This window comes from Pan troglodytes, chromosome 13 (genome assembly GCF_028858775.2).
Source record: "Pan troglodytes isolate AG18354 chromosome 13, NHGRI_mPanTro3-v2.0_pri, whole genome shotgun sequence".
Classification (NCBI taxonomy): domain Eukaryota; kingdom Metazoa; phylum Chordata; class Mammalia; order Primates; family Hominidae; genus Pan; species Pan troglodytes.
Genome location: NC_072411.2, coordinates 143,863,608 through 143,887,820, shown reverse-complemented (window position 1 = coordinate 143,887,820; position 24,213 = coordinate 143,863,608). Strand labels below are relative to the sequence as shown.

General features: G+C 58.3%; 1 protein-coding gene and 1 long non-coding RNA gene across 6 annotated transcripts; one reads left to right on the top strand and one right to left on the bottom strand.

The window, feature by feature from the left end:
- The first annotated feature begins 589 nt into the window (after window positions 1-589).
- LOC134808075 (uncharacterized) lies at window positions 590-8,255 on the top strand. 2 transcript variants are annotated; one of them, XR_010150271.1, is made up of 3 exons: window positions 590-660; window positions 7,364-7,429; window positions 7,771-8,255. It is a non-coding gene; the product is annotated as an uncharacterized LOC134808075 (long non-coding RNA). The 2 variants fall into 2 exon arrangements; XR_010150270.1 differs by lacking the exon at window positions 590-660 and adding an exon at window positions 1,392-1,454.
- Window positions 8,256-8,875: 620 nt separating this feature from the next.
- Window positions 8,876-23,946, bottom strand: BOK (BCL2 family apoptosis regulator BOK). Of its 4 annotated transcripts, XR_002942902.3 has the most exons (6): window positions 23,857-23,946; window positions 23,147-23,395; window positions 20,334-20,462; window positions 12,534-12,697; window positions 10,135-10,423; window positions 8,876-10,016 (listed from the first exon to the last, which is right to left on the bottom strand). XR_002942902.3 is itself a non-coding variant. In XM_024355177.3 (5 exons), exons 2-5 carry the CDS (start codon window positions 23,364-23,366, stop codon window positions 10,298-10,300), a joined length of 639 nt encoding a protein of 212 aa, XP_024210945.1. In that variant the 5' UTR covers window positions 23,367-23,395; window positions 23,857-23,946; the 3' UTR covers window positions 8,876-10,297. The 4 variants fall into 4 exon arrangements, 3 of the variants coding, with proteins under 3 accessions (XP_024210945.1, XP_024210946.1, XP_024210947.1); XM_024355177.3 differs by having other exon boundaries at window positions 8,876-10,423; XM_024355178.3 differs by lacking the exon at window positions 23,857-23,946 and adding an exon at window positions 23,762-23,824 and having other exon boundaries at window positions 8,876-10,423.
- Between the last annotated feature and the right edge of the window lie 267 nt (window positions 23,947-24,213).

Below are 24,213 nucleotides of genomic sequence, written 5' to 3'. Positions count from 1 at the left end.
CCGGGTTCATGCCATTCTCCTGCCTCAGCCTCCCGAGTAGCTGGGACTACAGGCACCCACCACCACACCCGGCTAATTTTTTGTATTTTTAGTAGAGACGGGATTTCACCATGTTAGCCAGGCTGGTCTCGATCTCCTGACCTCGTGATCCACCCACCTCAGCCTCCCAAAGTGCTAGGATTACAGGTGTGAGCCACCATGCCCGGCCAGGAATATTTTTTATACACAGTTGAATCCACAGAAATGGAGGGCCAACTGTATTTGATATCATTTTAATCAAGTGCTGCGTATATCTTTGGCAAACAGGAGATGCTCAGATTATCTCGTAATTGGCCAGAGGAGCCCCTCCATCCAGTGGGCTTTGATGCCTCCTTGCTCTGGGGCCACAGCTGCCTCTGACTTTTCCTGCCCAGAACCTGGAACTACCCATTTCTCCAGAGCCCTGGTTCTCGTTAGCGGGGAGTGGGAATTGGAGGGAGTGGGAATTGGAGGCCACAGACTGAGCACTGACTGCTTATGATGGCTGGGCTGCTCTACCTCCCAGCCTTTCCGTGGACAAAACCAGAAAATTGTTCTAAAATTTATTTTCTCAGCTAGGCGCGGTGGCTCATACCTGTAATCCCAGCACTTTGGGAGGCCGAGGTGGATGGATCACCTGAGGTAAGGAGTTCGAACCTGGCCAACATGACAAAACCCCATCTCTACTAAAAATACAAAAAATTAGTCAGGCATGGTGGCGGGCACCTGTAATCCCAGCTACTCGGGGGGCTGAGGCAGGAGAATTGCTTAAACCTGCGAGGCAGAGGTTGCAGTGAGCCGAGATTGCACCATTGCGCTCCAGCCTGGGCGACAGAGCAAGACTCTCTCTCTCAAAAAAAAAAAAAAAAAAATTCTGGTTTATTTTCTCTGAATCGTGAGGTTGTATTAGAGATCAGGACCCTTCACCCTTAACTACTTTAGCATGGGATATACACATGTATTTTTGAAAAATATGAATTCATACTGTTTTCCATTCAAATGTTAAGATTATATGGGTTTTTAAATATTCTTTGATTTTACCTCTTAAGCTGAAAATCTTGGTTCATTACAACATTAACATTATTTGCTTTATTCTGCATATAAATGCATATAATCATTTCAAAATAAGCCTGGGCAACATAGTAAGACCCCACCTCTACCAACAAAGGTATTGTTAACAATGACTACTGGTCAGTTTTTTTCTGCTAGCCTTTTTAGACCTTTCCCTTTGAAGATACAGAGTTAAAACATGATGTAATTGGATCAACTACTCTGCGCTTCTGTCACCAACTTGATACACAAGTCCATTTGTTTAAATTCTAGAAATTGTTACAATTTGTTTTGCGAATACAAATCATTTGACTGGCTTTGTCAGAACTGTAAAACCAGGCACATTTGCTCCACACAGGCCTCTAGCACAGCTACCGAGTGCTCCGGTAAGCTCGCCGTGGATTAGCTCGCCGTGGGTTAGCTCGCCGTGGGTAAGCTCGCCGTGGGTAAGCTGGCCGCGGGTTAGCTGGCCGTGGGTAAGCTGGCCGCGGGTTAGCTGGCCGTGGGTAAGCTGGCCGCGGGTTAGCTGGCCGTGGTTTAGCTGGCCGCGGGTTAGCTCGCCGTGAGTTAGCTCGCCGTGGGTAAGCTCGCCGTGGGTTAGCTGGCCGTGGGTTAGCTGCCTGTGGGTTAGCTCGCCGTGGGTTAGCTCGCCGTGGGTAAGCTGGCCGTGGGTTAGCTGGCCGTGGGTTAGCTGGCCGTGGTTTAGCTGGCCACGGGTTAGCTCGCCGTGTGTTAGCTGGCCGTGGGTTAGCTGGCCGTGGGTTAGCTGCCCGTGGGTTAGCTCGCCGTGGGTTAGCTGGCGGTGGGTTAGCTGGCGGTGGGTTAGCTCGCCGTGGGTTAGCTCGCCGTGGGTTAGCTCGCCGTGAGTTAGCCAGCAGATCCCCTCATGCTGGGCCTTGGGTTGTTTCCAGTCTTTGGCCAATCAAATGTCAGAGTTGGACCCAGCACCTCCGTTGGGACTGCAGAGTGCTTGTCTTCTAAGTCTGGTTAGAAGGGCATTTCCACATCCTTGTGGATTCTGGCCATCGTATCTTAAGGATACATTTCTGGAAGTGGAATTGCCAGTTGGCGGGGAGAGGCTCATCTGGCTTGTCTGGGTGTTGTCCCTGTCCCCAAGGGGCCAGGCGTTCTGCATCCCCACAGCATTGTAGGAAGTCCCTGCCCCCCTCAGCAGCCGAATCTGGTGTCAAATTTGGATTTGGGTCAATCTTGTAGGTGAGAAATGGAGTCTTGGGGTGATTTTGGTTTGCATTTCTCTCTCTTTTTTTTTTTTAATCATTTTCTTGATTTTCCAAACTCATGAGCTCGTTTGAATAAGGAATATTAATCCTAATATTTCTCATTTTAAGTTATAATTTTTATTGAGGTAAAATATACATAAAACAACATTTTTATCAGAGTCCTATAGATGGTTAAAAAAATTCACCATTTTAACCATCTCTTAAAGTCTACAATTTAGCAGCATTTAATACATTCATAACGTACAACCATCACTTCTGTGTGCTTCCAAAGCCTTCATCACGCCAGGAGACCCCGCACCCGTTCAACACCATCCCCCCACCCTCAGTCCCCGACAGTCACTGCCCTGCTTCCCACTCAAGTCACCGACACTTTGAAAATGTGCTATGTTATAAAACTTTTTTCCCAGTATACATTTTGTCTTTTATCACTCCTGGGTTTTAAGTCATATTTAAGAAGATTTTGCCCACTCCCCGGTGATGAAGGAATTCACTTTTTCCTAGTACTTTTAACCCATTTGGAATTTGTCTTAGCGTATGGTATGAAGTGCAGATTCATTTTCGTCTTTCTCCAAGTGGTTAACATTTAACCACTTGTATTAACAAGTCCATCCTTTCCTCACCGGTATCATATGCTACCTTATAGACTGAATGTTCTAGGCACTGGGGTCTGTCCCTGGGTTTTCATGTCCCTGGGCCTGCTTGCCTACATGGGTCCTGGTGCCATGTGGTTCCATTACGGAGGCCAGGAGATGGTTCGGTGGCAGAGGACCTCCCCATTTCTTTTGCAGAGTTTTCCTGGCTATTTTTACACTCTTGTGCACTTCCTCTCTCACATGAACTTTATAATTAGTTTTCTAGATCTGGGGGAAAACATGCGGCGTTTTTATAAGGATTACATTACATTTATAAATTTACTTTTGTAGAATTGTCTTGCTTAGGAGAGTTTTCTTATCCAGGAACATGGTCTTTCTTTCTGTCTTAATTCATTTTCTGTTGCTATGACTGAATACCACAGAGTGGGTAAGTTATAAAGAAAAGAATTTTATTTCTTACAGTTCTGGAGGCAGGGAGTCCAAGGTATAGGAGTTGCATCTGGTGAGGACCTTCTTGCTGGTCAAGACTCTGCAGTCTCAAGTGGTGCCGGGCATTATGTGAGGGTCTCATGAGAGACGGCAAAGCTGGCTTTTATAACCATCCCCCTGGTGATAACTGCTCCACTCCCTGAGAACCCATTAGTCCATGAATGGATTAGTCCTCATGAGCCAGTCACCTCCCCAGAATCCCATCCCAGCACTGCTGCATTGGAGTCCAGGTTTCCAACACATGAACTTTTGGGGAATGCATTCAAACCATGGTGGTGTTGAAATCGACTTTGGTGTCTTTATGGTCTATTTAAAGTTTTTCCCGTTTAGGGTTTCACATTTCTTTTATGCATGGGGATTTTTATCTTTTTGTTGCTGTTAAAAATGGGTCATCTCTTCCACTCTGTCTTTGAACTGAAAGTATACACAAAGATCTCTGTGTGCTACTTTAAATCCTGCTGTTTCTCTGAATTCTCTTAGTGTTTGTAACATCACTTTCTTGTGCTGGAAATATAACAAAGTATTTGATCCAAGAAGCATCTGGCAGGAAGCCTGGGCAGGAGGGGCACCTTGAGCATGGGCTTCCTCCTCCCCTTTCCTCTGCCCCTTCTCCTACCGGCCGCTTTCCTTCTCTCCCATCTGCTGTCCACCAGGCAGGCGTTGCCAGACCACCCCAGAGGTCCCCTCTTCATGTTTCTTGAGGCTGCGTGGGGGGAGGGCATGATAGAGGGAGGCAGGGCTTCGAAGGAGGCACTCGGGGGAGGGGGGGCGAGGAGAGGATGGGGCATGCGAGGGGGCCTTGTCCTCCAGCTTTGTCAGAAGCCTAATGTGCCCTGTGGCCTGAGCTGGCATCAGACAGGCTTTAAGAGGAGAATGTCAGCTGGGTGCGGTGGCTCACACCTGTAATTCTAGCACTTTGGGAGGCCGAGATGGGTGGATCCCTTGAGGTCAGGAGTTCGAGACCAGCCTGGCCAACATGGCAAAACCCCATCTCTATGAAAAATAGAAAAATTAGCCAGGCGTGATGGCAGGCGCCTGTAATTCCAGCTACTCAGGAGGCTGAGGCACAAGAATCACTTGAACCCAGGAGGCAGAGGTTGCAAGGAGCCAAGACTGCGCCACTGCACTCCAGCCTGGGCAACAGAGTGAGGTCCTAAAAAGGGAAGAATATTGCTGCATCAGAAAGCAGGAAGGTGGGGCCTGCCCGGGCCCATGGCCCTGCAATGAGTTTGGCCCAGAGGCACAGACAGACAGACAGACAGGAGACCAAAGTGAAAGGAATGAAAATGGACTGGACCGATCGGAGGACTGAGGAGAGCCAGGCCTCAGGGCACCTGGCGTTTGTTCCCTGGATGGATCAGGGGAACTGAGGAGAGCCGGGCCGCAGGGCACCCTGGCATCTGTTCCCTGGATGGATCAGGGGAACTGAGGAGAGCCGGGCCGCAGGGCACCCTGGCGTTTGTTCTCTGGACGGATGAGGGGACAGAGGAGAGCCAGGCCTCAGGGCACCTGGCATTTGTTCCCTGGATGGATCAGGGGAACTGAGGAGAGCCGGGCCGCAGGGCACCCTGGCATCTGTTCCCTGGATGGATCGGGGGAACTGAGGAGAGCCAGGCCTCAGGGCACCCTGGCATCTGTTCCCTGGATGGATCAGGGGAACTGAGGAGAGCCGGGCCGCAGGGCACCCTGGCATCTGTTCCCTGGATGGATCAGGGGAACTGAGGAGAGCCGGGCCGCAGGGCACCCTGGCGTTTGTTCTCTGGACGGATGAGGGGACAGAGGAGAGCCGGGCCGCAGGGCACCCTGGCATCTGTTCCCTGGATGGATCGGGGGAACTGAGGAGAGCCAGGCCTCAGGGCACCTGGCATTTGTTCCCTGGATGGATCAGGGGAACTGAGGAGAGCCGGGCCGCAGGGCACCCTGGCGTTTGTTCTCTGGACGGATGAGGGGACAGAGGAGAGCCGGGCCGCAGGGCACCCTGGCATCTGTTCCCTGGATGGATCGGGGGAACTGAGGAGAGCCAGGCCTCAGGGCACCTGGCATTTGTTCCCTGGATGGATCAGGGGAACTGAGGAGAGCCGGGCCTCAGGGCACCTGGCATTTGTTCCCTGGATGGATCAGGGGAACTGAGGAGAGCCGGGCCGCAGGGCACCTGGCATTTGTTCCCTGGATGGATCAGGGGAACTGAGGAGAGCCGGGCCGCAGGGCACCCTGGCGTTTGTTCCCTGGATGGATCAGGGGAACTGAGGAGAGCCGGGCCGCAGGGCACCCTGGCGTTTGTTCCCTGATGAATCAGGGGAACTGAGGAGAGCCGGGCCGCAGGGCACCCTGGCAAATGTTCCCTGGATGGATCAGGGGAACTGAGGAGAGCTGGGCCGCAGGGCACCCTGGCGTTTGTTCTCTGGACGGATGAGGGGACAGAGGAGAGCCGGGCCGCAGGGCACCCTGGCGTTTGTTCCCTGATGAATCAGGGGAACTGAGGAGAGCCGGGCCGCAGGGCACCCTGGCAAATGTTCCCTGGATGGATCAGGGGAACTGAGGAGAGCTGGGCCGCAGGGCACCCTGGCGTTTGTTCTCTGGACGGATGAGGGGACAGAGGAGAGCCGGGCCGCAGGGCACCCTGGCGTTTGTTCCCTGATGAATCAGGGGAACTGAGGAGAGCCGGGCCGCAGGGCACCCTGGCAAATGTTCCCTGGATGGATCAGGGGAACTGAGGAGAGCTGGGCCGCAGGGCACCCTGGCGTTTGTTCTCTGGACGGATGAGGGGACAGAGGAGAGCCGGGCCGCAGGGCACCCTGGCATTTGTTCCCAGGGTAGGGGAGCTCTAGCATGGCACACAGTAGCAGAGGATAGCAGGTTGTGGTCGGCCCATGTAGAGATTTTAGAAACATCTCACACTTCATGTGTTGTCGTATCAGGTTCAGTCACCCGTGTCCAGTGTCCACAGGAAGGCCTGTGCAAGGCCTCATGGGAAACAGGGTGGTCCACCAGGCCTGCCCTCAAGGGGGCCCCGTCCCGGAGAAGCAGATGCACAAAGCTGAGGGACACAGGTCGTGGGCCTTCTTGTGTGGCTCCTTGGCCACGGCACCGCAGCACCTGAGAGCCACCGCTGGAGAGGCAAACGAGCCCTGCAGCAGGCCCGAACCAGAGTTCCTAGGCACGGCCCCGTGCACCCAGTCGGGAGCCTCCCTGCTAAGGGTCAGCGAAGGCTTGGGGTGCTGGCATTAGGGCTGGGTCCTGAGGGAAGATGAGGGAGAGAAGTATAGGAGGAGGAGGGAGTTGAAGGCTGCAGACAGGAGGAGGAAGGGGAGGGAGTAGGGCTGCCAGGGGAGGGGTGGAGGGCTGGATAAGGAGGAGGGCTACAAAGAAAAGAGTAAAGCTGCAGGGAAGGAGGGTGGAGGGCTGCAGCGGGAGGAGGAGAGGGAGGAAGGCTGCAAGGGGAGGAGGAGGAGTATTGCAGGGGAGGGGGAGGAGAGCTGGCAGGGGAGGAGGAGGAGTATTGCAGGGGAGGGGGAGGAGAGCTGGCAGGGGAGGAGGAGGAGGGCTACAAAGAAAAGAACTGCAGTGGGAGAAGGAGAGTGGTGGAGAGTTGCAGGGGAGGGGAAGAGGGAGGAGGACTGGAGGAGGAGGAGGGCTGCAGAGGAGGAGGGTAGTGGAGGGCTGCAGAGGAGGAGGAAGAGGAGAATAGGGAGGACAAATCCACTCTAGCAGGGGAACGAAAGCAGCATGGGGCAGACAGATCCACTCTAGCATTCCAATCTCCCTAAGCCTTTGAATCCCTTCTTCTACACTAGCCACGGGCGGCCAGGCATGTCCAGTTATCCCGTGGTGGGCCATGTTTTGGCCCATGTTTCAGCCAAGCAGCCAACCAACCAATTAGAGCCCTTTCTAAATGCAGAATCTCTGCTTAGTGAGCCCGTATCAATAAACTTGGCCTGATCTAACTCTATGTTCCTCCTACCATTCTCCCAGGCCCTCAATATGCACTCCCACGGTCCTGGGATTTCTATGTAAACTGGAAAACTCACGTTCTCTTGGGTAAGTGCATCTCCTCATGGTCACGCCCTGTATCTCTAGGGGCTGCCCAACATCAGTCTAGTTCCATGTCTAGAAGCAAACGGGTGGGGGCAGATCCTGGGAAGCAGCAGCTTGGTCCTGTAGTCAGCAGCCTCAGGGCAGTCCCATTTCCTCAGGCAGTACAGGGTTAACCCACTCAGATGGAGTTGGGGAGGCTACCACTAGGGTTAGGAAGGCCTCTTCCACTGAAGACTCATCAGGATTTAGGGGTTGTCTTCACTGTTCATCAGGGTCACCCCATACATCCTCATCCCAACTGACAGGATCCCATTCCTTCCTAACCAATGCCTTCATTTGCACAGCAGACACCGTGAGGCTGGGAGTTCCACATGTGCTATAATCCAGCCACTGAAGGATGAGATTCTGGGTTTGATTTTCAGTAGTCTCAGACCCGCAGCTAAAGGAGGTAAGAGTCTCTCTTGGGACAGTCATAACTTTCAGATTATTCATGTGACACTTCAGCTGGGAATCTGAATCCTGAGCTCACTCCCATGATACTTTTTCTGAGACAGAGTCTCACTCTGTAGCCCAGGCTGGAATGCAGTGGGGCAATCCCAGCTCACTGCAACCTCTGCCTCCCAGGTGCAAGTAATTCTCCTGCCTCAGCCTCCCGAGTAGCTGGGATTACAGGTGCCTGCCACCACACTTGGCTAATTTCTGTATTTTTAGAAGAGTTGGGGTTTTGCCATGTTGGCCAGGGTGGTCTTGAACTCCTGACCTCAGGTGATCTGCCCGCCTCAGGCCTCCCAAAGTGCTGGGATTACAGGCGTGAGCCACCACACACGGCTTTTTTTTTTTTGAGACAGGGTCTCACTATGTTACCCAGGCTGGAGTACAGTGGTACAATCACAGCTAACTGCAGCATCAACCTCTCAGATTCAACCAATCCTCCCACCTCAGCCTCCAGAGTAGCTGGGACCACAGGTGCAGGCCACCGTGCTTGACTAATTTTATTTTTTAGAGATGGGATCTTGTTATGTTGCCTAGGCTGGTCTTGAACTCCTGGCCTCAAGCCATCCTCCTGCCTCCCAAAGTGCTGGGATGACAGGTGTGAGCTACTGCTCCTGGCCCATTATACTCTAGTTTGATGAAAGTGTTCAAAAGCCACCGAGAACCCTGCCTTCTGCAAGTATTTAATTAGGAGCACCCAGTGGTGATACTATGCATACCTCTATTGCCACATCACACTACGGACTATCACTATCGGTGTTCTTTTTACTACTGGAAATCAGCATTAGTGCCTTTACATCTAATCAGGATAAAGACCCAATTCCAGGAACCCTCCCACCCCCACCCTCCCACCACTCCCCACCCTCAATTATTTTCAAGCAAACCCTCCACACCTCTTACCGTGTTGTGTGTAGGTAGAAGCTCTTTAACACACACACAGTGACATTCTGTCTAAAATGACAACCATCATTTGGAGAAGTTTATTACCACCCCTACCCTCCAGTGGGATCTCAATGTCACATTGAGTCCGGGGCTGGCTTTCCGCTGGGACCCTCCTGTCCTGGCACATGGCCCACCCCAGCACGAAGCCTGGCTGGGAGGGCTCAGGTGGGTGGCTGCTAGGCCAGGCCTCCCCAGAACGACTGCCCCATGTCCAGCCTGTATCTCCTGAGTGCCATGCTGCACTGGGGAGGGACAGGGCTGGCTCGGGGCTCCAGGAAAGATGCCTCACATGTGCCTAGAAATGTAGGCGTCAAGGGAAGGCTGTGTGTGGGGGCACCTGAGGGGCTGGGCTTCCCAGGCATCTGAGCTCTTACGGAGCCCTAATAGGCACATCCCCAAATGGTTGTATGAGGATGAGCACAAAAATATCAGATGGGGTCACCCTCACCCTCCACTGACAATGGACTGGGATCCGACTCATGCAACATTCCTTCTGGGCCGTAGGTTCCACATCCATGGGTTAGGTGTGCTGGCCTGGAGCCCGCCGGCCCCGGTCCCCACCGCACAAGGACCCCATCACAAGTGGGGGTCATACTTTTCCTCCAGAAACGGATTAAGCAACCAGCATGTGAACCTTACGCTCTGTTTACAGGCTGAGTCCCCACAGCTCTTCCAGCTTCAGCCAGGCCAGGGTCACCTTCAGATTGAATGTGCAGGGCCCCTGAGGACTCATGTCCTGAGATGGCCCTTCTTCCTGGGATGGGACCCCCGGGTTCAGGTGAGAGGTGTTCCCGGGCCCCTTCACCTGGGGCTCAGGTGACAGGAGGTGTTCCAGGCCCCTTCACCTGGGGCTCAGGTGAGAGCAAGTGTTCCAGGCCCCTTCACCGGGGGCTCAGGTGAGAGCAGGTGTTCCCGGGCCCCTTCACCTGGGGCTCAGGTGAGAGCAGGTGTTCCCGGGCCCCTTCACCTGGGGCTCAGGTGAGAGCAGGTGTTCCGGGCCCCTTCACCTGGGGCTCAGGTGAGAGCAGGTGTTCCCGGGCCCCTTCACCTGGGGCTCAGGTGAGAGCAGGTGTTCCGGGCCCCTTCACCTGGGGCTCAGGTGAGAGCAGGTGTTCTGGGCCCCTGCATCTGAGGCCTGGGAGTTGACCCCGACTTCCTGGCCCCAGAAAGAAAAGGGAAAACACAGAGATCACAGGAGAAGGGACACAAGCGGGGAGGGTCGCAGGCTGCCCCAAAGCCCAGCTCCAGGCTCAGGAAAGCCCCTCCCCACTCACCCCTTCCGGAGGGCCTGGGTCTGCGGAGGAACGGGGCTTAGGGGGTCTCCAAGGGTTAGAGTGCTCCAGGCTCGGGTGGGGAGGAGGAAGATGTTTTCGGGTGCTGAGGGCCTCCTGCGTTGGGCCCAGAGGGCCAGGCTGCGGCCACTGCCAGGTGGGCAGCTCATCTCTCTGGCAGCAGCACGAAGAAGGCAGCCTTCAGGAAGCGGCCGAAGCTGCAGAGTGCAGCTACCAGCCAGTGGGAGCGGAGGCCAGGGTCTGTGCTGACCACACACTTGAGGACATCCGTCTGGGAGGGAAGAGGGAGACCGTTAAGAGAGCAGAGCCAGCACCGCCAGGCCCCCAGCACCGCCAGGCCCCCCAGCACCGCCAGGCCCCCCAGCACCGTGCACCAGAATATCAGCAAACTGCATGAAGGGAATGCAGGAGACTGTTCGGGAAGGAGGTCTGTGGCCTGGACTGAAGGCTCCAGCACAAGATCAGACCCGACGCCGTGCACATTCAGACAGCGTGAAGGGCCAGGAGGCACGGGAGGTGGGGACAGATGGCAGCCAGGCAGGCCGGCCGGAGGGCCCCTGCCGAGCAGGAGAGAGGCCTTCACGGCCCTCGCTGGGGCTCCAGACATCCAGACCAGGGTGCCAGCTCCCCTCGGCCACCTGCCTGCTGCCCCCCAGGGGCTACAAGTATGCCGCCGTCATCCTCCTGTGGGGCCTTGGAGCCTGGGCTGCCAGGAAGGGACAAACCCAGCTTCATTCAGACTCTGCCTGGAACAACAGCAGGGACTGCGTTTCCGGAAGCCCACGGACTCCCTGGACTCTAAGTTCCTTCTGGAGAAGTGAATGAACGTCCAATTCTCTTATTCCCTTCACTTCCTGCTAATACACGAAGGCTTTTCCCTGCAGCCTGGACCTGTGGCCTTGGCATTGCTCAAAGCGTCGTCGCCCACTGGGCACACAGTGCCCCACCCCATGCCAGACTCCACAGGAGGAAGACAGGAGGGGACGGAAGTCTTGGGGTTTCTGTGCTGAGGGACACCTGTAGCCATGTGCGACATCTTGGGACAGTGCCCTCCGCACCCCCAATTCAGCCTTCAGAGGAGACCACAGCCCCCGCAGACCACGTGACCTCAATCTCTCGAGATGCTAAAGCTAAGGCCCCAGCAGAGGGGTCTGAGCGCTGTCACCCCTGGCCGCTGATTTACACACCAGGCCAACAACACCCGCTGTACAGGAAAGAAGGCTGGACTCTCGGCAGGGGAGCCACCCTCCACACCCAGGGCCCAGCGGCAACTGCGGTCTGGCCGGGGCAGGGCGGGAAGTTGGGGGCGTGGAGACAGAGGAAGGGTTTGGCTCTGACACCCACCCCTCGGGGCCTTGCTTTTCCCACTCGGGAGGGCGGGGGCTGGGGCAGCGGGTCCTTAGCACAGGGGTAGGATCGGGGGTAAGTCAGTGCTGGATCTGGGCAGAGGAGAGTCCAGGGCCTGCCTGTAGGTCTCGGCCCTTGCCCCACCCCCTGCCTCACCCATCTCCCCCAGCAGTGCTCAGGTGACCACCCACCCGCCATTCCCTCCCGTACCTCTGCACCCTCGCACCCCAGCTCTCCCACCCCCACAGGTGCTCAGAGGCTCACCCATCCACCACTCCCTCCCGTACCTCTGCACCCTCGCACCCCAGCTCTCCCACCCCCACAAGCACTCATAGGCTCACCCATCCACCACTCCCTCCCGTGCCTCTGCACCCTCGCACCCCAGCTCTCCCACCCCCACAGGCACTCAGAGGCTCACCCATCCGCCACTCCCTCCCGTGCCTCTGCACCCTCGCACCCCAGCTCTGCCACACCCACAGGCGCTCAGAGGCTCACCCATCCGCCACTCCCTCCCGTGCCTCTGTATCCCCACACCCCAGCTCTCCCACCCCCACAGGCGCTCAGAGGCTCACCCATCCACCACTCCCTCCCGTGCCTCTGTATCCCCACACCCCAGCTCTCCCACCCCCACAGGCGCTCAGACACTCACCCATCCGCCACTCCCTCCAGTGCCTCTGTATCCCCACACCCCAGCTCTCCCACCCCCACAGGCGCTCAGACACTCACCCATCCGCCACTCCCTCCCGTACCTCTGCACCCTCGCACCCCAGCTCTGCCACACCCACAGGCGCTCAGAGGCTCACCCATCCGCCACTCCCTCCCGTGCCTCTGTATCCCCACACCCCAGCTCTCCCACCCCCACAGGCGCTCAGACACTCACCCATCCACCACTCCCTCCCGTACCTCTGCACCCTCGCACCCCAGCTCTCCCACCCCCACAGGTGCTCAGAGGCTCACCCATCCGCCACTCCCTCCTGTACCTCTGCACCCTCGCACCCCAGCTCTCCCACCCACACGGGCGCTCAGGCGCTCACCCATCCGCCGCGTCTCCGAAGCCAGGTTGCCAGGGTCTTGCGCACGAACTCCCCCAGGCAGTCCACGAGGGCGTGGACCATGGCAGGCTGGGCCTGCCTCACACAGTCCACGGCCAGCCCCGCGGCCACCGCATACAGGGACACCACCTTGCCCCACGTGATGCCTGCAGGGAGAGAGATGGTCAAGACCAGGACTTGAATCCCGCCCATGGGAGCACTTAAGGAAGGGGCTGGGCCTCTCTGAGCCGCTGTCCTGCTTGCCGTCCAGCTAATGACCAGGGACCGTCCCAAGGGGGGACCGCTCCCTGACAGGATGCCTGTCAGGTAGTTCTCAGGCAGGCAGGTTTCTCGGCCTCCACTGCACACCTGCCCAGCCCACGTCTGTGCAGGAGGCCGCAGGGACAACGTGGGGTGAGGCGGGGGAACTGAGGGCAGCAGCAGATGGAGTGAGCAGCCAGTGACCTCACGGGTGGCACCCCTGGGCTGCCTGTTCCCACAACAGGCCTGGCGTCCACATTTTACATATAAAGAAGCTGAGGCCTGCGGAGAAACCGCCTTCCCCAGACCCCTAACCTGCTGAGGCTGAACTGAGATGGGAGCAGCCTTGAAAGAGAGGACGAAAGATGGTGACAGCGGGGGAAAGAACAAAAGGCAGGACACGACGCCTCAACACGGAAAGACGTCTTATACGTGAGCGAGAAAAGAGGGGCTTTCAAAAAAGAACTATGAGCACAGAACTGGAACAGCTGATTCACAAAAGAAAATTATAATAAGAGACACGAAAAATGTTTACCTTCATTAATAACCAAAGAAAGGCAAATTAAAACAAGATGTAATCTGTTGCATTAAAAGCTTTTACGCCAGGCGCGGTGGCTCACACCTGTAATCCCAGCACTTTGGGAGGCCAAGGCGGGCAGATCACAAGGTCGGGAGTTCAAGAGCAGCCTGACCAACATGGTGAAACCCTGTCTCTACTAAAAATACACAAAAAATTAGCCAGGCGTGGTGGCACGCGCCTGTAATCCCAGCTACTCGGGAGGCTGAAGCAGGAGAATCACTTGAACCCGGGGAGGCAGAGGTTGCAGTGAGCTGAGATCGCGCCAGTACACTCCAGCCTGGGCGACAGAGCGAGACCCCGTCTCTAAATAAATAAATAAATACATGCTTTTAAATGGCAGTGTGAGGATTCAGGCCACTGCACAGCCTTGTAAACCTTGGTGGGAAGCCCAGCTTGAGGGCACTGGCAATATCCGAATGGCCACAAAACATGCAGCCCAGCAGTGATCCCTGGAGGGAGTCAGCAGCGGTCCCTGGAGGGAGTTAGCCTGAGGACACTGTACATGCAAAGATGAAGCACTGCTCTCCAATCCACCCTCATACAGCGGCCAACCTGGATTTGTTATGAAAACATAAATCAGCTCAAACAAATAGTCACAGACATTCACAGCAGCCAATTCACAATTGCCAAAAGGTGGAAAGAACCCAAGTAGCCTTCAACAGATAAATGGATACAAATGTGGTGGATGTTACTCAGCCACAGAAGGCAGGCTGGGCACAGTGGCTCACGCCTATAATCCCAGCACCTTGGAAGGCCGAGGTGGGCAGATCACCTGAGGTCAGGAGTTCAAGACCAGCCCGGCCAACATGGTGAAACCCCATCTCTACTAAAAATACAAAAATTAGCCGGATATGGTGGTGGGCGCCTGTAATCCCAGCTACTCGGGAGGCTGAAGCAGGGCAATCACTTGAACCCAGGAGGTGGAGGTTGCAGTGAGCCCAGATCGCACCACTGTACTCCAGCCTGGGAGACAGAGCAAGATTCTATGTCAAAAAAATAAATAAATGGCCGGGCGCAGCGGCTCATGCCTGTAATCCCAGCATTTTGGGAGGCCGAGGCAGGTGGATCACGAGGTCAGGAGATCGAAACCATCCTGGCTAAAACGGTGAAACCCCATCTCTACTAAAAACACAAAAAATGAGCCGGGCGTGGTGGCTGGTGCCTGTAGTCCCAGCTACTCGGGAGGCTGAGGCAGGAGAATGGTGTGAACCCAGGAGGCGGAGCTTGCAGTGAGCCAAGATAGCACCATTGCACTCTAGCCTGGGCAATAGAGTGAAAAAGTAAATAAATAAATAATAAATAAATAAAAGAAGGCATGGGGCTCTGAGGCAGGCTGGGCATGGATGGGCCTCAAAAACACATGCTGGGTGGAAGCTGCCTGGCATAAAAAGCCACATACAGTGTGTGTCCGTGGATGCAAAATGTCCACAACAGTCAGGGACAGAGCTGGGACGCAGGCTCACGGCTGGCAGTGGGCGAGGGGTGGGGAATGGCGGTGGCGGCCACGGGCACAGGCATTCTGGGGTGATAAAGACCTCCTGAGACTAGTAGCTGGTGGCTGCTCCACCCTGGGAATGTGGCAGATGCTGCTGAATTGCACACTTTTAAGTGGATAATTATGTCGTGTGAGTTTAACGTCAATTAAAAGAAATGGGGAAAAACACAAATCAGACCATGTCACTTCCCTGCATAAAGTTCTCGTGTTGCTGTGACTTCCCGTGTCTTTCAAAGTAAACCTAAGTTTGAATTCCCAGCTGAGCTGGCCCCTGGCAGACTCCAGCCCTTTTCCTGCCACCTCAACCTGTGAAATACGCCAGACACAAAATGAACAAGCCGTGTGATTACACTTATGTGAAATTTTCAGGGTAGGTAAATCTACAGAGACAGAAAGTAAGATGAGTGGCTGCCAGGGGCTGTCAGTGAAATAGGGAGTGACTGCTAGTGGGCGTGGGGTTTCTCGTGGGATGATGAAAATGTTCTAGAATTAGATAGAGGTGATGGTTGCACAACTTTGTGAATATGCTCAAAGATATCCCACTTTTAAAAGATTAATTTTATGGTAATGGAATTATATCGGTTAAAAAGACACAGAAGAGCTGGAAGGACACAGTGGACGCCGAGGCTGGTGCCTCCGGACTCCTGTCTTCCTGTCTTTCTTTCCCATCCACCCCTCTGGAGTGGAAATGTTGCCGTCACTCGGAACATAGTATGTTCTTCTTTTTTTTTTTTTTTTTTTAAATTTAATTTTTGCTCTTTTGCCGAGGCTGGAATGAAGAGTTGTGATCTTGCAACCTCCGCCACCCGGGTTCAAGCGATTCTCCTGCTTCACCCTCCTGAGTAGCTGGGATTACAGGCACCCGCCACCACGCTTGGCTAATGTTTGTATTTTTAGTAGAGATGGGGTTTCACCATGTTGGCCAGGCTGATCTTGAACTCCTGACCTCAGGTGATCCGTCTGCCTCAGCCTCCCCAAGTGCTAGGATTATAGGCATGAGCCACCGCGCCCAGCGTGGAATGCACTGTTCTGATGGAACCGGACACCTCAGAACAAGTTGTCCCGCAAGCCACACGCAGTGCTGACATCAGGCTCCGCGCCCCGCGTGGCCATGCCCTTGAAGGAGGAACAGCCCCACGTGCTGGGGAAGTGCAGCGGGCAGAGCAGGGGCTATGCCAGGTGTGTGCATCCCACCAATGACAAGGGCACCTTCGAGGTTGGGGTGGCAGGAAAAGGGCTGGAGTCTGCCAGGGGCCAGCTCAGCTGGGAATTCAAACTTGGGTTTACTTTGAAGGACACGGGAAGTCACAGCAACACGAGAGCTTTATGCAGGGGAGTAACATGGTCTGATTTGTGTTTTTTCCCAGCACTTTGGGAGGCTGAAGTGGGTGGATCACCTGAGGTCAGGAGTTAGAGACCAGCCTGGTTGACATGGTGAAACTCTGTCTGCTAATAATACAAATAATACTAACAATACAAAAATTAGCTAGGCGTGGTGGCACACACCTGTAATCCCAGCTACTCGAGAGGCTGAGGCAGGAGAACTGCTTGAACCCAGGAAATGGAGGTTGCAGTGAGCCGAGATCGCACCATTGCACCTTCAGCCTGGGCAACAAGAGTGAAACTCCATCTCAAAAAAAAAAAAAAAAACGAAAAAAAAGAAAGAATAGGGTCTGCCTCTGTCACTCAGGCTGGAGAGCAGTGGCACAATCTCGGCTCACTGCAACCTCCGCCTCCCGGGTTCAAGCGATTCTCCTGTCTCAGCCTCCCGAGTAGCTGAGATTACAGGCATGTGCCAGCAAACCTGGCCAATTTTGTATTTTTATTAGAGACAGGGTTTCTTCTTTTTGGTCAGGCTGGTCTCAAACTCCCGACCTCAGGTGATCCACCCACCTCGGCCTCCCAAAGTGCTGGGATTACAAGCGTGAGTCACTGCACCCAGCCATTTTTATTTTTCTTATAATGAAACTATAATTAGAAGAATTATATAAAATTACATATGTATTTATAGAAAATACAATTCAAATTCAAAGAAAAAAATAAACACTATTGCCAACTTTTAAATGGGGAGGAAAATTGAGTTCTACCACTTTGGAAATGAGTTTTTCCAAAGTCCTGAGCAGGAACTTTGAAGCCCTAAATGAAAACAGCCAGAAACAACATTTGTTGGCCTCTGCCTTCGTGGGAGTCTCCTGGGGCTGGAGACTTGGAGACCCCCACGGAGCCCTGCCCTGCAGCCCTCACAGGGCTCACAACACTAGCCAAGGCCCCAGCCCTGAGGTGCGGGCTGTGCGGCTTGCCTGCAGTGGAGGGGCTGGGCAGGGCGCACACCCTCAAGGGCGCCTGCTAAGAGGAGGAGAGGGAGGAAGACCCGGGGGTCAGAGCGTGCAGGGATGGCTGGCGTGGGAGGGGCCTCAGGCAGGGAGGCAAGGACGTGTAAAGCACTTGGAGGCTGGAGGCTCGCCCTGTAGACAAAGGGGCCCAAGAGGACTGGGATGGACAAAGGTGAAGGGGGCTGGGGGTGCAATTGCCAGTGGGCCTGAGGGGCAGAAGGGGCGGCCCTGCCCTAGCTCCCTAGTCAGGTGGCTCTGGTTCAGGGAGGTTCAGAAACTCGTTGCAGGTCACGAGGCTCTTGGGCTTCAGCCTGCGTGGCTCCCCTGGGGCAGGGCCGCCTCAGAGTAGCAGCAGGTGGGGGTGTGGGGGCTGCCACATGGCCAGAGCCGGGCCTGCGTGGGACAAGCCTGGGGCGCTGGGTGGGGTGGGGGATGCTGACCACAGGGGAGTGGGCTCCAGTTTTCCAGTGAAAACAACAAGACTTAAACTGAACTCTACACATAGCCCGGGCCACCTGGCCGGTGCCGCCCACATCCCCCGTCAGCTGTGTGCCCGCTCCTCCAGCCATCCCCTTCCCCTCAGCCCTCCCTGGCCCCCAGGCGCCCTCCCAGAACCAACCAGAGTCTTCCTAGGCACCGCCCCCACCTCAGGCCAGGCCCTGCTCAAGCAAGGCCGGGCGGGTAGGGGCATCCTGGCCCCATCCTCTCTCCCTGCCGAAGGGGGAGGCGCCCCACCTCTGGGCAGGCTGCTGCATTCTCAGAAATGACTGTTCCTTTTAAAGCCAGCCTGCAGCTCGTAAACCCAGCGGCCCCGAGACAGACACCCGGGTGGCCACCCACGCGCCGGCGTCGGCCAAGGGAGGGCTGAGAGTGGTCGTCAGCCCAGGACGCCTTCCACCCCTGGCTTCCTTCCGGGGCCCCACCCACTGCCTGCCCCGTGCCTGCCTGGGTCACCCTGGCGGCAGGAGGGGCGGGCACCAGCTTGCCAGCTCCTGCCACCATGCTTCCGCTGCCCACTGTGCCGTGAACCCTGCCCCCTGCCCACCCGGCCCCTGAGCCACACCACCTGCCCACTCCCCAGCCCCTACCCATATGCACCCCCAGCCGACTCAGGTCTGCCCCATGACACGCCTCAGCCTGGCCTGGGCCCGGCCCCCCACCCTCAGCTGCCACGTGGGGGCCTTGGAGCCAAACTGCCAATGAGGATTCATTTACAATCTCCCAAAGGAACACAGGAGCGGTGACAGAGTCCAGGCTCTGAGGCCACCCCAGGAGCGCCAGACAGGGAGTCTCACCCGCACCCAGCTTGGTTCCGCCTCCTGACCCCACACCACAGCCTGAGGTCACTGCCCCTCCCCAGGTGTGGTCTGAGGCACTCCAGCACATGCTGTGGCAACAAGACAAGCCCGGAGGCAGGACCAGACCCCGCCTGGACTCCCATCCCTGGACTCAGCCTTCCCTCTCCAGCAGCCTGCCAGGTCGCCGCTGCGTCCCAGCCACAGTAACTTCTGTCCAGGGAGGTCAGCAGTGAGCAAGCGTGGCACTGGAGAGACCGGATTCTGTCAGAAAACGCTCGCAGCCCCCGCCGCCTTGGCCTCCAGCCGAGGGTGTCAGCCCCGCTCTGTCCCCATCTGGCTGGCCCACCAGGGGTCGGAGGAGACGTCTGGGAGAGGAGCTGGAGGACACCCCACAAAGGTGGGGTCTGCCTGAGCGAGAGGCAGTGGTCCTCACACTCCTGGCCTCTTCCCCTTGCCCTCCGGTGGGTGGAGGTCCCGAGGCCATCTGAAGACCCCTGGCTCTGAGGGTCACCCCGTGGCGTGGGATGCATCTCCCACAGCAAGGGTGTGGCTTCCTCTGGCGCCTGTCTGATGCCTGGCTCCTGCTGCTGTCAGGACTGCCTGCAGACAAGGCAGCTGAGGCCACAGAGATGACAGCAGGCCACAGTCACACAGCTGACTGGCCACGGACCCACACCAGCTCCCAGACAAGGGTGTGCAAGGCCTCCCTGCTGTCAGGGGTCTTCCAAAAAACCGCCCCAGGGGAACAGCATGCCCCTCCTCCAAGCTTCAGGGAATCCTGCGCACCCCGGGGTTCACTGGCCCAGAGCTGTGCCCAGCACCTGGACAGCACTTGGAAAACAGCTGAGGAATGTGCCAATCAGGGAGGTGCCACATCGGGGCCGGCGCACCACTCACCCCAACAGCAGCACCCAGCGCCTGCCACACCCAGGGGCAGCTCATAGTACGGGGTGCCAAGACAGGACCCAAGGTCACAGAGGTCAAAGGCAGGGGGCTGAGGTCTGCAGGGCCAGACCTGATGACACGGGGCAAGCGGACAGAAGCCACACTGGGCAAATCCAGGCCAAGGCAGCTAGACAAGTGGACAGCGGGCACCAAGCAGGGGAGACAAGCCCTGAACCTCCCGTGGGCCTAGAAGCATGTGGACAGCCAGGAGCAGGGAGGCAGGGCCAGGAGGTGCCTCTCCAGGGCAGAGATGGGAGCGCCCAGGAGGGTCACAGGTGAGGCAGGCACAGCCAGGTGAGATGCGCTGCTGTTCTCCGGATGCCCTCCGGGAGCCAGTCTGCTTGGACCCCCATGCTCTCCCCTCTCCTGGACGCTGGAGCCCTGAGGCTCGCTTCTGACCATCAGAATCCAGCAGTTACCCGTGACTTCTGAGGGTATATCCTAACAGCCTGGCAGCATCTACTCGGGAGCTGTCTGGGAAACCTGCTCCTTGCCACTCCTCCTTGGGACACAGCACCATGCTGTGAGAAGCCCAAGCCCCACTTGGGGGCCCCTGCAGGAAAGCAGGCAGCCCTAGGACGTGCCACCCCACAGGACTGCAGGTCACGCGGCCCCACGGATGCTGGACCACAACTACAACCGATCAAGAAGCCTGTGCCAGCTGCTCAGCATGCCCACCAGCCTGCAGAACCACAAGAGACCCTGAATGCTGTGGTTTGAGCCCACGCTGGTGGCTGGGCAGCTCCTGACACCTGCAGCAGCGAGATGGCACCGGTGGGCACTGGGCAGCGCCAGGATGGGTGGGGGCCAACTCGTGGGGTCCCTGTGAGCCTGAGCCACAGACCCTGGATCCCTCCCTGAGGTCCCATGGGACGGGCAGGCTGGGCATACCTGCAGAGAAGATGTGGCCAGCCACGGCCAGGAACGCATCGGTCACCACAGGCTCAGACTGCAGGGAGATGTGCAGCTGACGCGCCACGTTGCGGTAGACGCTGGGCCGGATCATCTCCAGCTCATCGCCTGTGTGGTCACAAGAGCAGGTGAGAGGCAGCCCACGCCCCAGCTTCCTGGGACACGACTGGCTTGGGGCACACCCTGCACCTGACCCCCACCTGACCATGCTTGAATTCCAGCCTGTTCCTCACTTGTCTGATTCCCACCTCCACTTGACCCCATCTGACCTCCCTTGGGCCATCCCCCAACCTTGGCCCCTAGGGACCAGAAGACCAAGGAAGTACTGAAGGCGCCCCCAGTCCCGCCCCTCTGACGAGCCAGCCCCTAAGCCTAGCTGGCCAAGCCGGTGGGGCGGGAATCCTGCGAGAGCGTGGGCCGTGCCTGCTGGTGACTCACAGCCGACAGGCAGCCGAGCTGCCCAGAGCAGGAGGGACCAGGCAGACGGCCAGACCCCGACGTGGGGAGGGGCTGGGCAGAGAAAGCACTGGGGTGAGAGCAGGGGACAGCCCGAGAGCCCGGCTCAGGCCCTAGCATGGCTCAGGGACCGCTCAGATGCAGAGGCTGAGCCGCTGTCCTGGGCCACCCGCACTGCCACACTCCCACCTGGGCTGGCTGAGCCCCTGTCCCGGGCCACCCGCACTGCCACGCTCCCACCTGGGCTGGCTGGGCCGCTGTCCCGGGCCACCCGCACTGCCACGCTCCCACCTGGGCTGGCTGGGCCGCTGTCCCGGGCCACCCGCACTGCCACGCTCCCACCTGGGCTGGCTGGGCCCCTGTCCCGGGCCACCCGCACTGCCACGCTCCCACCTGGGCTGGCTGGGCCCCTGTCCCGGGCCACCCGCACTGCCACGCTCCCACCTGGGCTGGCTGGGCCCCTGTCCTGGGCCACCCGCACTGCCACGCTCCCACCTGGGCTGGCTGGGCCCCTGTCCTGGGCCACCCGCACTGCCACGCTCCCACCTGGGCTGGCTGGGCCCCTGTCCTGGGCCACCTGCACTGCCACGCTCCCACCTGGGCTGGCTGGGCCGCTGTCCTGGGCCACCCGCACTGCCACGCTCCCACCTGGGCTCTTGCTGCCAAGGGGATGTGCTTGGAGGTGGCACTGCATCAGCCCTGCCCCTGGCAGCCGAGGATGGCCCCTACAGGCCCACCGCCCCAGTGCTGCCTGTGGCACCCTTGGCAGCAGCAGCGCACAGGCACGGGGCAGATGGTGCCGAGAATGCCACAGGGCCCTGGGATTGGGAGTCCGCAGCCCGGCCAGTTCTCCAACCAAAGCAAACAGGGTAATGCTGCTGACCGGACCATCCCAGCTGATAAAGGCTGCTCTGTATCTCATTAATTAAGATCTGGAAGCAGAGCAGAGCCCAGGAGAGGCTGGCCGGGGGCGGGGGACGACATGGAAATTCCCAGGACTGACCCGGCAGCTCCCAAACACAGATCTCCGGGGCTGCTGCAGGCTGGCCCCAGACTGAAGGTGGGGACACAACCCGGGCTTCTTCCTGTCTGCACTGCCCAAGGGCAGGGAGACAGCGCTGGCCTCAAGGGACTGACCCTGAGCAGCAGATGCAGGTCTGAGCTGTGTCCCTCTGGGGTCCCCCTAGACATCTGAGACTTCTTCCCAGCCATTCCAGGGGTCTGGCATCATCTTCTCAGAAGGCCACTAAAAGGATCCCCTAGGGTCATTCTCAGAGCCCGACTAGAGGCAGCAGCAGGCGGGGGGTCTCATGGAGCCCCACCAACCCCCTAGCTCCCACCCAGAGACCTCTCCCTCCTTCTGAACTCCTCAGATGGGACTCCACCTCCTCCTGGAGGCTCTGTGCTGGTCCCCATGGATTCTGTCTGCACCCCACACACACTCCTGGGCAGGCCAGGTCTACACAGCTTTGTTCTCTGGGCCCAGCCCACCACGTAAGGGCAGGGGCCACCTAGAGCCCATGCCAGCGCCAGCCTGAGAGTAGGCAGCGTGTCCCCTCACGGGGTCGTGCCCTCTGACTCCAAACCCCTGCCTGGAGAGCCACCGATTCAGTTTCACCTATGCTGTCACCTCCCCTTCCCGGGCTCAGCCACAAGCGCCCCATGTGCCCTCTTCGGGCATCACATAAACATTCCCAGGTGACGGCCGCAGCCCAGCTGTGGTGAGGGGACTGGACAGTCACAATGGGGCTGGTCCCTCCCTCTGCGGTCCAGACCTTGGAGACGGTGGGGGCAGCCAGTGGACCGTGTGTGACCCCAGAACCGAGCACCCCCAGATGTCCTCACAGCACCAACGAATACTGAGGTTTTGGCTACCCAGCCCGGTGGGCGCAGTTTCCAATGGGGGGGCCTCGGAGGCCTCGGAATCCAGAGGGCAGCGGGCGGGATCTCGGCCAGTAACAGCAAGAATCTGTTTTCCAAAATAAACATCGGGACACGTGCTCCTACAAAGGGTTTCTGTGCCCAGCTGAGAACAAGGGTCACTGTGGAAGCTTAGCCACCCACTAATAGATTATTCTTTCTGGAGCTTTCTATTGTTTATGGCCAGCATGACTGAAATCTGGGCTGAGCAGGCAGCTGATGGGGGGGCCTGCGGCGTGGGAGGCCTGAGAGGGCAGATCCGGGAGCACCCGCCTGGGTGGCCCTGTCCCGAGCGCCTGGTCGTCCCAGGCAGGGGGTGGGCGCCCCTGGGTCGGACCCCCATCTCGGCCTCGGAGGGAGGCTGCGGCCCAGCAGGGGAGGAGGCGCAGCTGGGGATCCCACCAGGGCGCACTCACCCAGGCGCAGCAGCACCGCGCACACCTCAGCCAGGCGTCCCGGGACCGGCGCGGCACGCTCGGGCGCGCTCCAGGAGAGGCCGGCGCGCAGCAGCCGCGCGTGCACGTACTCCCGGCCCAGCGCCTTGGCCTGGGCCACCAGCTCCTTGTCTGTGGGCGAGCGGTCAAAGGCGTCCATGATCTCGGCGGCGAAGACCGAGGAGCGCCGCAGCACCTCCATGGCGGCGACGCGGGTGGGGGACGCCGCACCTGCGGGCACAAGCGCTCAGCCGGGTGGAGGGAGGCGGCGCGGGAAACGGGGCGCGCGGGGCGCCGGGCTGGGCGTGGCCCTCGGCAAGGGCCGTAGCCGGCGCCGGGTCCGCTCTCGTTTTTTGTGCCCCAAATCTTTAAAAACCCAGCGCCACCTTCTTTCAGAGCCCGAATTCAGCTACAGACATTCCCCGAGGCTGCCAGGGACCGGTGGGGCCGCGGGGAGACGGCGGTTTGCTCCGGGGCCGCCGGGCCCGCCCTCGAAGACGAGTGCGTGGGCGGCGGGGGCGGAGGGCACAGCCCAGCGCGTCCCCCACGGCGACTGCCTGGACCCGGCCCTCCCCGCCCCGGCCCGGGGCCGCCCACCTCCGCCGCTGGCGTCCTGCGCGCGTGTCCCCGGCCTCGCCGTTCCCGTGGCACCCCGGCCACCCCGGCACGGACGCCACGCCCGCCGCGCTCACCTCTCCCGCCGCATGGCGCGGGCGCCGGGGTGGAGTTCTGGCTTCAGGATCTGCTCGCCGCCGACGACGACCTCGACCCTTCCATTCAGACCCGCGAGGACGCGCGCCCCGCCCCGGCGCCCGCCCCGTCCACGCCCGAGCCGGGAGCGCCAGGTCCGCGGAGCTTCCCGCGCTCTTAGGGGGCTCCTGCCGCGGCGTCGGGGGCCTGGGCAGCGAGGTGGGCACCGCGCGACTCCCAGCCGGCGAGAGGCTGGGCTTGGTGCTTGGCCTTCTAAGGGAAAGGCAACCCTGGGGGCGGAGTCGGGGAGACGCTTTCCGAGCTTCCCCGACCGCCTCCCCGCTTAAGGAGGACCGAGC

What these genes read in the sequence shown, in the direction of transcription:
- BOK (XM_024355177.3), bottom strand. Translation starts at nt 23,366, where the DNA reads ATGGAGGTGCTGCGGCGCTCCTCGGTCTTCGCCGCCGAGATCATGGAC. An exon ending in CGCGGTGCTGCTGCGCCTGG is followed by an intron (nt 20,463 to 23,146) that starts GTGAGTGCGCCC and finishes GTGACCACACAG; the next exon opens with GCGATGAGCTGGAGATGATC. An exon ending in TTCGGAGACGCGGCGGATGG is followed by an intron (nt 10,424 to 12,533) that starts GTGAGCGCCTGA and finishes CTTCCCTCCCAG; the next exon opens with ACGGATGTCCTCAAGTGTGT.